Source organism: Hermetia illucens, chromosome 2, assembly GCF_905115235.1.
Source record: "Hermetia illucens chromosome 2, iHerIll2.2.curated.20191125, whole genome shotgun sequence".
Classification (NCBI taxonomy): Eukaryota; Metazoa; Arthropoda; class Insecta; order Diptera; family Stratiomyidae; genus Hermetia; species Hermetia illucens.
This window is the reverse complement of record NC_051850.1, coordinates 116806433-116819302: the sequence shown is the minus strand read 5'-3', so window position 1 is coordinate 116819302 and position 12870 is coordinate 116806433. Positions and strand designations below refer to the sequence as shown.

Here is a 12870-nt window from a genome sequence, read left to right as displayed (position 1 = left end):
AAACGTGGTGACAGACTGGAGTAAATCCGAAGTAACTTTCCTCTTCTTTTGGGGTGCACGAAGCCCTCTTTTGGGCTAAGCACCCAAGTTTTCACAAAAAAAACAACTTATGTCATTTGGATGTAATTTTGGTCGGTTAATATGCAGATATGTGTCCGGATGGCGCAAGTGGTTAGAGCACTGAGCTGTCGTAGCAGAAGGCGGCGGTTCAAATCTCACTGGTGGCGGGGAGATTTGTTATCGTGGCTGTATGTCGGATACCAGTCGACTCAGCTGTGAATCACTGTCAGGGTAATAATCTCGGGCGAGCGCAATGCTGACCACATTGCCTCCTACAGTATACTGTAGTGTACCGCAACGGTCTTGAATGAAGTGCTTTAACACACTTCAAGGCCCTGATCCAAAATGGATTGTTGCGCCAACGATTATTATTATTATTATTAATATGCAGCAAAAATATGTTGTCAAAAAAAAGGAAGGAAAAATAAAACAGGCAAACTGGAGGTCGGAAGTAGGGTCTGATTCTACCTTCTCTTATAAACCTGGTTTAATAAACATTTGTAAGTTTTAGTCTAGTTGAGAGCAGTCCTGTGCTTTGACAAGTTAGCACAGTGAAAGGTAATATGATGATTTACTTCTTCTGCCCTACAGTAATCATAATCCGGCGAAGAATCGCTGCAATCTTGGCGATACAAGCATGCCATAGGAAAAATTGGTAGGCAATCAATTCAGAGTCTTCAGATTCTCCGTACAGAGGGATATTTCCTGGAACAGGGCTTCTTAGGAACGTCATGAAAGATTCCAGCAAAGAACTTACTTTTACGCAAGGAACTTAGATTGTATTCTTTGTTCGATTCAGAGCGAATTTTCTCGCGGCTACCCTGGTTCGTTTGGCAGCCTCATTTGCCTTTTCAATATAAAATGTTGCCAGGACAGCAGAAGATAAGGACCTCTTTGAGCCGAACTTTCCTCCTTTCACCATGGGCCCGGGCGGCCAGGTAGTTTATCGGGGCTTTGATGGTGAAGGCTTTACTGGCTTGGAGGAAACTCATGATGGTGATAATTTTGTCTAGGCCGGGCCTTATCTTCCTTCTATATAGTTTGGAAACCTCTTTCGGGTGCAAACCCCAGCTGAACCCGTCGCGAAATTGCACACCTATGCAGCTTTTATTACTTTGTTAGTGATGGAGTCCACATGGTCCCTTCCTACTAGTGAAGCCGAGATCGTTCTCCCCAAGAATTTAATAGATTTTTTATGATCAAAGAGGATGCTGTTGGTATTTATTCTAAACACATGCTGGATTTTTCAACATTAATGGGAAGTTTGACTCGACTACATTGGCTAGTGAGAAGGCATTCCTGCTATTACAGGATGTTTTCGCCTTCCCCCTTGGAGCCCCCTGTGACTACGATGAGGAAATTATTCGCACACTGGAAGATGTCCACTTTATTGGAATACTTCGTATGGAGGGCGGATGTGCAGATGTTGACGAGAATTTAATTCAGAATATTGTTTACCGAAGCCTGATGACCGCACATGGTTCCCAAAGTTCATAGGATAATGTCAGGGGAAAGTTTCATGTTTGACATCACGTTCGTGAAGAGGGACAGATCCGCCCTCTCATAAGCCTTATCGATGTCAATGGATAAGCCGGGGACATGCTTTTTTGGCTCTTCTTGATGAAGATGTGTAGGACAAGCTGATTGAGGCAGGAAGTGTTAGATCTGTTCTTCTTAAACAGTAGTTTTGGAGAATGTGGTAGCCCTTATGATTTAAAAGTTGTGAGCGGGATTGGCTTGTTTATTGTTTCAGATACGTTTTCAATATCAGTGGGAGGGTTGATTGCGGAAAGCCTATGAGAGTTTCTGATTCTAGACGGTCCGATTTGGATGATCTTGTTGCTTCAGATGAGGATTTGCCGATGGTGGCTATTTGAGATCTCTTCCTCTAGAGCGTCTCAGTGCAAATTGGTCGAGATTGCTAGGGATTTGAGAAAACGTAGATTTACCATTGTTTAGAAGACGGAAGGTCGAGACGCCAAAAAACTCCTCGAGCGAACTGTGCTCAGAGGGGGAGGGGGGCTGCCTGGCCTATCCTGTCTAGACTTATGTTTTTTGGGAAACTTAATTGCTACGATTTCGTTGACATCGTTTTGAGGCGTCTTCAGATGTTTCCGATTCACGGACCCGAGTATCGGGAAGTTGGAGTCCAGGAGTTCGTCCGGGTTAAGGTCATTGAAAAAGTTAGAGAAAGTTTTGCTGACTTCTCCTATGGTGATGTTTTCAATGACCACTAGCTGAACCAATATGAAATGTTCCTGCCACCTCGGACATGTGCGATCCCGAGCGTTGTGTTCAGGACTCATGCACAAAAAAGAAGGCTTCCTTTGGCAGGCCTCCTCAAATTTGCCCTCTTTGACGCAACTTAAATGTATTTCATTGCATACTGATTTTCACGATGAGACCCAGGCATCTACACTTATAGTATTGCTTATGTTTTGGGATGAAGTATTTCATAGGAATTCGGGTATACCTGAAGATCGTGTGTTCCAGAAGCTCAGTTCCGAAAAAGGCCGGTTTCACAGCGGTGGAAGGAATGTATACTTGTGCGTTCTCATGGTTTTAGAAAGTGAGCGTTAACTTTCGAGGTCTAGACAAAGGCAAACAATGCGCTCTCGGCCCTGTGAAAGATTATTTTCACCTTCGCAAAATCAATCAGACAGAAAGGCACCCCCCGCACTAGCGACAGAAAAGGAATAAACAATAAATGTCCTCAAAGATTTAGAGAGGCAGTCCTAGCGAAAAGGACAGCGAAACAGGGGAAAAAAAGCACAAAGAGATGTTGAAAAGGTAAAATGTCTCCAGACCCATTTTTGCAGCTCCTTCAACAGGGCAGCAAATGCGCATAAACATGTTATTAACTGAACCATTATTATCCATTGATCCCGCTTAGCAACATAAGCACGTGGATTTAGATCGATACTAACACGGAGCGATAAGTACACTGTATGAAACCAAAAGAGTTCCCTGAAATAGACACGCCCGAACAGGGCGGAGGATAAGAGAAAAATATTGTTCAATATATAAGGGAGCGAATACCATATGTAGCCACTTTCGGTCACTCTGCTCCCAGTACAGAGGAGAGGGAGCATCTGATGAGCTGTCTCTGCCCCGGACGGTCGACTGATGACCTTTTGGAAGATTGACTTTTTACTCTTCCTGCCTGATTTTCTAGGAGCAGAAATTTTGTAAAATCTTACCAACTAAACAAGTAGCTTCCTGATTATAAAATTTTGCATTACAGAAGGGAAATCTGGTTTCCGAAATATAGCATATACGCCAAGGAAATTTCACCTTTGGGTTTACGCAGAAGTATCACACGAGTGAATATTGAATTTGTAAATATGATTAGATGTTCGTTATGGGTCAGCCGAAATTCAATAACGTTGTGGCATCGAACAGCTCCCCAGTGTGAAAGGGCAGGAATTTACAAACGTTTTACCGTGGTTGTTAAAGTCACTAAGACCATATATCCTCATCATTTCCCCGAACAAGGTGCTATAAAGAACCATTTCGGCATTTAGGTCACCCAACATGACACAATGTTGCATTTAAAAAGTATCCCCTGAACGGCATGTGGTTCCTCGTAGAAACCGTCCTTCTCTACTAAATCGGAAGTCTCCATTGAGAGCACTTCACAATTGTGATATCCATAAACCAAGCCATAACAAATTATTCAACACTGAAGAGAAGAAAGAGATTCCCTGACAGGTAGTCCGTGATCCTAATCGGGTCACTTACGATGTAATGAGTGGCATTACCGAGGTGCTTGAACAAGTAGTTCTCGTCTCCTAGTTGGCATTTTATCTATGATACATGCTAGGTGTCTTAAGAAGTTTTTCTCTTGGTAAAGAGCAAACCGCTAATGACCGATACACGTCAGGAGCCTCTGCGAGTCTTCGGAGTCGTGGAAAATTCTTTGCCACCGTCGATCGGGAGATGTGGGCTTAGCGCGGCCGGGATGTTAGTTGTGGGGTGTATCAGGAGTCAGCTTCTTCGGGATTCTAGTCGTTTAGTGTGGATTGAACCGATTCTAATAAACCGCGTTGCCCCTCGTGAACGGTGGTCCGTCCATGGGTTCCGAGATCAGCTAAGGATACCCACTGGGGCATACCCGTTCCTGACTATTTTAGTACGCTCCCTTGTACACAATGCACTAGTACAATCTCCATGAAGAACAAAAATTATAAAACTGAGCAGATAGTACGAGCGGAAAAAAATTGGCTTCATGCTACCTTATTTGAAAAAATTGCCAGTAAAGGTGTAAAAAGCGGGCTGATGGAGCTGGAAAGACTCTTGCAACGTATTTTGTTCTTCAGGCCATCCTGGAGAGTAACAAAAGATTGGAAAAACCAGAAACAACCACACTTCCCACGGAGAGCACCGTAACGGACAAACGGTCCGCAAATAGTCCGTGGAGCTTGCTGGGGAGAAAAACGAAACGAGAAAGGCGGATCTAAAGGAGACTTCTTGCATTGAACTTCCAGCGCTTAAAAGAGAAAGGCAAAGAGGAAGAAACACGCTGCTCCTTTGGATTTGGAAAAAGCTAGGACGTGGGTAACATGATCGGCTTGAGTTGTTTGCGCAGTTTGTTGCGGAAGTAAAAGTTGATCTAGTGTTCCTCAGTGCAGTACCGTAACGAGAACCCAGCTTCATCGCACCTCAACTTATCAAGTGCCTCTGCCATCTGCAAAGGCTCTCCCTTAGGGTTCTTGCCCTAGGCTGATGGGATAATGTTTTTCAGTGTCTATTTAACGATTGAGACCATGGTGAACTTTCAAGGCAGGCTTGGTGGTACTCTTTTGCTCCGAGAGGTGGATCTTGGCGGAGACTTCAATACTAAGTGATTTTAATGTGGAATGCTTCATCCATATTCCAGGGATTCGGGTTCTCGAAATGACGGCCAGAACAAAGCTCCACGCAAACATTCCAGCGCCCAGGTTGCGAAGGAAGGATTTCTGCCGTAACTTTCCCATTGGAATTTCTGGTGTTGAAACTCCTTTAACAGGTAGCGCTACACTAGAGGGCACTCAGGGGGTGATGGTGTTACAGCTGACACTGTCGTAAATTCAATTATGAATATGATAACGACAACCTACAAGGTGTCCGTTCCCAGGAGGCCACCCAGACGTGGTATAATTTCTATGTATTGGTTGTCGCCGGAAATTGCTTAGCTTCAGATGGAGCGGTATATGCTCCGTCGTTTGTCACAACATTCAAATGATCGGGGGAAGGCATGCAGTGCAATGAGAGAATACAAATCAGCCAAAAGTTGACTCCGCAGCGCGACAACTAGAAGCAAAGCTCGCTGCTGGCAGGATCAGTCGACAAGGGCAGGACTCAATGGTATTCTATCCATCGGCCAGACCCACTGTTCAGCGCTTGCCTAAAAGAGACTTCCGCTGACAAGCGAAGGCAAAGAGGACCTTGAGCTGCCATTTGGACGCGTACCACTTTGTATATTTCCACGGCTGGGTAAGTGCAATGATACGTACTGCCGGGGGTTGATATCGAAGAAAGTTTGGTTTTAGAGTAGGAAGATCCACGGTGGATGCTGCAAAGGAACCAGCTAGGGTAGCTGAGGCACGTAGCTGACGATTTCGACGGTTGGTGCTCTTCGTAACGCCTAATTTCAGCAATGTCTTTAATTCCGTTGGAGATAAAAAATGCTAGGCACACTAGGCAATACACTCCACGTGCTGGGCTATCCCTTGTGGATATATACGAATTATCTGAGCTAAAAGTTCCCTTCTTCCTCCCTTGTAAAAGGAATTCCCTGACTTGAAGGTTCCCTAAGGTCGGAGAGTGGGAGGGCTTACCGGAAGTAAGGTGAAAAATGGTTCCAGGTGAGTTCTCTGACGACGAGGAGGTGTTTAGTTGGTAGTCCGACGACATACCCTTACGGGAATCCAACATCCTGTGCATAAACGCATTCACCTACCCTACCCAAAAAAACTGGCCATGATCCTGCAGTGAAGACCTCATCAAAAAACGGCAAAAGGTGCGCTCTTTCCGTTAGTCGGCAGCAGCAGTCCAATACCGGATTGACTTCTGCTATCACGTCGCTTTCCAGAGTACAATAGCATAGTGTCACAACAGGAAGAGGAGCATCTGCCAGAGACCCGTCTTCTTCCTTCGTTGGAGAAACCAAGCATTCTGCGGGGCCTCCATGCGATGGTCGAGGAGTATGCACACGTTCCAGAAACCAGGCATTAGCCTTTTTTTGGGAGCCAAAGGAATTAGTCGTGAAATGTTTCCCTATCCGGGGCAGGCGGGGGGCGTTTCAGGAGCAGTAATATATTAAAATTTGCAGGTTGATAGCTCACAAGGATTTAAGTCGCGGGCACAAAATCTAAAAACTTAGTATCCATCAGTTCGACTAGCTGATTAGTTTAAGTGACATACGTTTATGAAATAATAGAAACATGTGGTATACACACTTATGTAACATGCTCATATGTGATTGACTATTTCGACAGACTATTGGAAGCTTATTCATTTTATATTACTTACTTCCTCCACATTTGTTTTCTCCATATTGTACACCTGACCATGCGTTTGTCTTGCTAACTCAGTGTAGGCCTCATATGTTTCTATAGGTACACAGTCATGCCCTGTGATCAGCAAGTTAACCTGTAAATAACGTACATACATATATGAATGTATATCATATTAGGTTATGTGTATAGCCAGCTTCAACTAAGAGGCATCACATGTTCTTATTAATCATGTCATTCAAATTAACATTTATAAAGTAATTACAATTACCGTTAGCTGTTTCTTCTGTGCAAATTTTAATGCAATAGGCAGCCGAGCATGATCTTTAGCAGAGGCGTCCGAAAATACGAAAATGTGGGATCTGGGCAAAGCGTTTACCATACCAATAATGATGCCTTTCATTGCCAATTCGGGGCAGTCTCCACCGCCCATTATCGTGACTTTATCCAATGCTTCTAGCATTTTGCTTGCCTTGTACACTACAGTGACAGAATGAATATCTGAAATTTTAAAAATGTTCATTTAGAATTCAACCAAATTTGGGTGTCGACATAATAGAGCAAAATTACAATTTATCCAGAAAGGATGCAACATAGTTTGTGGAATTTCCTACCATCCAAGTGAGGTTGGATGGTGGGAGTGTGGAGAGCACTCCAAGACCTCTTCGGGCCGTGCACTAGTGTACTCCAGAAACCTTGCAAGAATTAAGCGTGAATCCGATGTTGAATTACTGCTGTGACAACTGAAAGGCGCATTGTTACTACTGGAAGGCCAATTTCGGACAGGATAACAACTGCGGAACTTCGGACCTCAATGAGTAACGTTTCAATAGCTTTGTCCTTCTTACCAAAAGAGATTCCCAATACGACCGACGAAGCATGTTTGTGAAAAGAGGGGTGTTGACTTTGGTCTTAAAGCGAACTTTATCAGCTGGTCGCTTGCCTTCGTTTGTGTGATATGTCCGTTGCTTCCCCCAGGTTTGGGGCCTTTACACCGACCCGAGGTGTCGCCCAGTTTGTACATTTTAGTAGCGTTATTTCCACACTAACATCAATATGTGGTTGTTGAGCGTCAATCTTCTCTCTTTGCTGTGCTGTGGAAACAGCATAGGAAGAGTGACCATCACTGCTACTCGAGGGTTCCAAACCTTGATTAAAACCTGTCTCTGCCATATGATCAGTATACATTAGGCTGAACGATGACCTGAGTCGGCGTACACGTCAGGTACGGTAGATGTGTTGATTAGAAGGCAGAATTGCAGTGGATATGTCACACTTTAAAAAAGGGCGAGAAATATCTTATTGGCTATGTCATATTTCGACGAACTGGGGACGATGAGATCTAATTGTCCTAAACGTGCTATGTTCCATCTAGGGAATATTAGCAACCGTATATCTACTTGAATGTAATTCCTTTATCAATTAAAGGAAATTTTTATAAGATTTTGTATAAAACAAAGTCTTATCAAAATTGGTTCGATGTCCACCTGTTTATCCAACTGTCTATCACAGCCATTATCTCAAGAACGACTGAAACTATTGCCATGAAATTTGGTGGAAGTGTGTGGCCTGTGAAGTCCTTTGGATGCAAGAAGTGGCTTTGTGTTGAGTTCAAGGGGCGCCAATACATACAAAAGCGAAGTGGAATATTTTTTTTTGAGGATATGGTTATGTGGGATATCGAATTAAGGGATTCAATTAGCACTTTTCGAAGCTGGCACAATTTTCAGTATTAGCTCAGAAATTGAGGAGCTACTACTAAAAAGATACCCACCATAAGTTGATGCATGTTTCGTTCTCTAAGCAATCGGAAAATGTGGAAAAACTTATGATGACGCATTTTATCATCATTGTTTAAGCGATTTCGCCGGATTTTCTCCAGCAGCCGCATCTTTGGAGCTAGCCCCATGAAACCCAGTCTGCATGCGCATTTAACCTCTTCCGTCGTTACATCACATGCTATGCAAATGGCCTGTTTGGACATCACGAGATTCTTTTCCGCCATTGCATCAGCATGTTACTTACCAAATGGTATATTTGGCCTCGACATGACTTTCTTCCGTGTCAGCAATTCGCAGCGCAACGGCAGGTGTCGATTTGCCGCCAAAAACCAAATTTATAATAATAAACAAGTGTTATTGTGTTGTGTACAAGAACACTTTCAAAGCAATGTGTAAACATGGAAGGGTCAAACATAGGTGACTTAAAGAATAGTATTACTTTTAATTTTGAGTAGTCAAAAAGCCTCTGAACAGAGCTAAAGTGTTCTAACCGAGGACACTTTATTTCGCGCGGTAATTTCTTTAACTCGCTTGCGAAATTAATTAGTAAAATTGTTAAAAAGAAAAAAATAGAATATTGTGTTTAGAAATAAAAGGTTTGTTGAAGTGGAGTCGCGAGTGTTTTCTTTAACTTAATCCAAGCGAATCAACGTAAGTATAATTCCTAACCTTTTAGCCTTTTCTGTTTCAGTAGTGTTTGATTACCCCATCGTTCCGAAGTTAAGTTTCGGCAACCCGGAACGAGAGCAACCACGGTCCTCTAATTAAACATCCAGGAGCTAGTGCGCGAGCTTGGCCAACGCCCAAGCAGGGTAGTCCACTGGAAGAGGCCGTTTAGGAGATCGCTGAAACAATCATCAACGACGCAACAACCGCTATCCGGTCTAGGCCTGCCTTAATAAGGAACTCCAGACATCCCGGTTTTACGCTGAAGTCCACCATTTCGATATCCCTAAAAGCAGTCTGGCGTCCTGGCCTACGCCATCGCTACATCTTAGGCAGGGTCCGCCTCGTCTTCTTTTTCTACCATAGATATTGCCTTTATAGACTTTCCGGGGTGCATCATCCTCATTCATACGGATGAAGTGACCCACCTACCATAACTTCATGGTCATGGTATCGCTCATTGATTTCGCCATTATGTGGGCTACAGGATCGTCCATGCTCCTGTAGGGGGCAAAAATTCTTAGGAGGATTCTTTTCTTGAACGCGGCCAAGAGTTCGCAATTGTTTTTGCTAAGAATCCAAGTCTCCGAGGAATACATAAGGACTGGTAAGATCATTGTCTGGTACAGTAAGAGCTTTGACCCTATGGTGAGACGTTTCGAGCGGAACAGTTTTTGTAAGCTGAAATAGGCTCTGTTGGCTGCCAACAACCGTGCGCGGATTTCATCGTCATCGCTGCTATCGGTTGTGATTTTCGACCCTAGATAAGAGAAATTATCAACGGTCTCAAAGTTGTAGTCTCCTATCTATATTCTTCCCGTTTGACCAGTGCGGTTTGATATTGTTGGTTGGTTGGTTCTTGGTGCTGACACCATACGTCTTGTCTTGCCTTCATTGATGTGCATCCCAAGATCTCGTGCCGCCTGCTCGATCTGGATGAAGACAGTTTGTACGTCTCGGGTCGTACATCCCATGATGTCAATATCGTCAGCATAGGCCAGTAGTTGGGTGGACTTAAGAGGGTCATCCCGTGTGAAGGCCGGTTTTTTTGGCTTTCTTTAGAAACTTTTTGTGAGGAACTGGATAAAGATACAAGTACGAATTTTTCGCCATAGATTTACTAATATCACGAGCGTGCATAGTAATTTCTCTAGCTCGATTGCATAGTTCGTTATTGAAATACAGAGCTATTTATACACCCATCTCCAAAAAAAGTGGTTTTCTGCTGCTACGCTAGAGGGTGCTGTGATCGTCTTAAAGAAAAACGTAAACGGCATTTTAATGGACAGACTGAACTACAGTCCGTAAACTTGGATTATTAAAAACATTTAAAGCTAATTTTTTGGTGCCTGGTTAAACTTTTTTTTTGCGAATTTTGATGTTTTTTCTTCAATGAGTTAAAAGAAACTTGTGAATGAATCGCAATTATCCTAGTTTGCGGACCGTAGAAATATGTTCTGAATAAGTCGTGAAAATTTTGGCCTATGGTTGGTCGCAACCGATTTTCAACATGCAGTTTCAAGAAACACGCATTTGAAAAGCAGAATGCGACTTTTAGCCATGAAACCTTAACTGACCATTACTCTGCTATATCTAGTCCATAAACCTTAGGTTTCTTCAAGAAACACATCTACAGCCTTAGCTTCGAGTCTTGTCCGTTTAGCGATGTTATTCGAACGTCTTTCCGACCTTAGCTTTATTACGGCGATCCACGTAAATCTGGCATGTGTCCTATCACTTGTTTAACACTATAATTTCTGAACGACTCCGAATAGCAAAAAACTACTTTACCCATATATTCTACATTATATGTAAATACAATTGAAGCCAAAAAAAAAAAATTCAATTCCTCGGATCCGACACACGGGATGACCCCCTTAGAGAGGATCGTAGCTCTCGCATTTACCTCAAAATCACGGATCAATTTCTCCAGGGCCAGGTTAAAGAGGACGCAGGATAGTGCATCCCTTTGTCGTAGGCCGTTGTTGATGTCAAATGGTCTTGAGACTGATCCTGCTGCTTTTATCTGGCCTCGCACATTGGTCAGGGTCAGCCTAGTCAGTCTTATCAATTTCGTAGTGATCTCTCATGGTCTGTCCAACACCTTGAGCACAAGTTGATGAACCACTTAGTGTAATTGGCTGCCTCCATATTTAACCAATTCGACTGCAATTCCATCGACTCCTGGCAATTTATGATTTTTAAGCCGATGCATTTCACGGGTTGTTTCTTCTAAACTTGGAGGTGGCAATATTTGTCCGTCGTCTTCAATTGACGGGACCTCAAACTCGCCGATGTTCTGGTTGTTCAGTAGTTTATCAAAGCACTCGCTCTAAGATGCTCATTCTGTCGGAAATAAGATTTCTTTCTTTGTCTCAGCAGGATGAACATCAAGGTGTGTAAGCGTTCATTCTGCTGACTTGTTGATAGAACTTCCGGGCCTGGTGCGGTTGCTCCCTGTACTTTTCCAGTTCACAGATTTGTTGGTTCTCCCAGGTTTCCTTTTTCCGTCTGTGGAGTCGCTTCTCCGCTCGCCGGAGTTGGCGATAATTCTCCGCGCGTGCCCGAGTTCTTGGAAAATGCAACATTACTCGGTATTCAACATTCTTCCGTTCCGTTGCTAGCTTACATTCATCGTAAACCAGCAGTTCCGCTTCCTTTTGCGGCTGGGGCCAAGTATGTTTACGGCCGCATTTATGATGACGTTCTTCAGGTGATTGTGAAGATCATTTGTTGATACTTCATCTCCAGGATCTCTCCTGACTGCGGTTATTCCGGCATCCATTTCCCTCTTATTGGTGTTGTGGAGGGCTGTGTTGTGGGCGGTTGCAGTGTTAACTCTCGCCTGATTGTCAGATGGGATTCTAGGTGGTATTGTTATTCGAGCTCGGAGAACCATGCCAACGAGATAGTGAGTCTATATTGCCCCCCCCCCTCTATGTGTTCTATCATACAGGGAGAAGAGAGGTGGCGGGGTTCAAGCAGCACCTGGACAATCTAGTTGAAAATGGTCCAATCTGGAGAGGCCCACGTGTGTTTGTGGACCACTTTCCGCACAAACCAGGCACTTCCAAAAACAATTTAGTGTGACACTGCTAGTTGAATAATCCGCAGTCCGTTATCATTTATATTTTGGTGTAAGCTATGGGAGCCAAAGTATCACCGGAATAGGGGCTCCGTCCCCACTTCGCTGTTAAAATCGCCAAGCTTGTTTCTGATATCATATCTGACACAGGCTTCGAGGGTTCGTTCTACTGCTCGTAGAAGGTATCCTTCTCCGACTCTGCAGTCTCCTTTGTAGGGGCGTGAACGTTAATGAGACTTGTATTTCTCAATTTGCCTCTCAAGCGCAGAGTGCATAGCCGTTTGCTTATGTTTTGAAAGCCGATAACAGCAGGTTTCATTTTTTGGATGACTAAGAAACCTACTCCAAGCATATGGTTTACTGGATGACCGCTATAATATATGGTGTAGTGACTCTTCTCCAGGAAACCGGTCCCTGTCCAACCCATCTCCTGCAACGCTGTTACATCAGCCCTATATTGGGACAGGGTATCGGCTAGCTGCTTGGCAGCTCAATCTCTGTACAGGGAGCGCACGTTCCATGAGAAAATGCGCAAACCGTTGTTGTTTTGTCGTTGCCGGGTTTATCGTTGTGTTATCCCCTACAGTGCCAGCCACGTGGGCCCTCCCTTTCGGCGCTTGGTGGGGAAAATTTGTCTTCTCTTCTTTACTCAACCGTAAGCCAGTTTTACTTGGGCTCCAGCCTTTGTCCAACTGTAGTCTCCAGTTTCAGGCTCCTTACCAGCACTTGGATCAGGATCAGGGTCATCAGCTAGTAAACTGAATTCACCTGCTTCATTCTT

The 12870-nt window shown here is 43.9% G+C and overlaps 1 protein-coding gene across 1 annotated transcript in view; it reads right to left on the bottom strand.

The window, feature by feature from the left end:
* LOC119650353 (hemicentin-1-like) overlaps window positions 1-12870 on the bottom strand; it is a 118369-nt gene that overhangs the window by 93302 nt on the left and 12197 nt on the right. Inside the window, exons 2-3 of the mRNA XM_038053035.1 lie at window positions 6829-7058; window positions 6574-6693 (exon numbers count right to left, since the gene is read on the bottom strand). Of these exons, the coding sequence (XP_037908963.1) occupies window positions 6574-6693; window positions 6829-7058 (350 nt within the window). The remainder of the gene's footprint in view (window positions 1-6573; window positions 6694-6828; window positions 7059-12870) is intronic.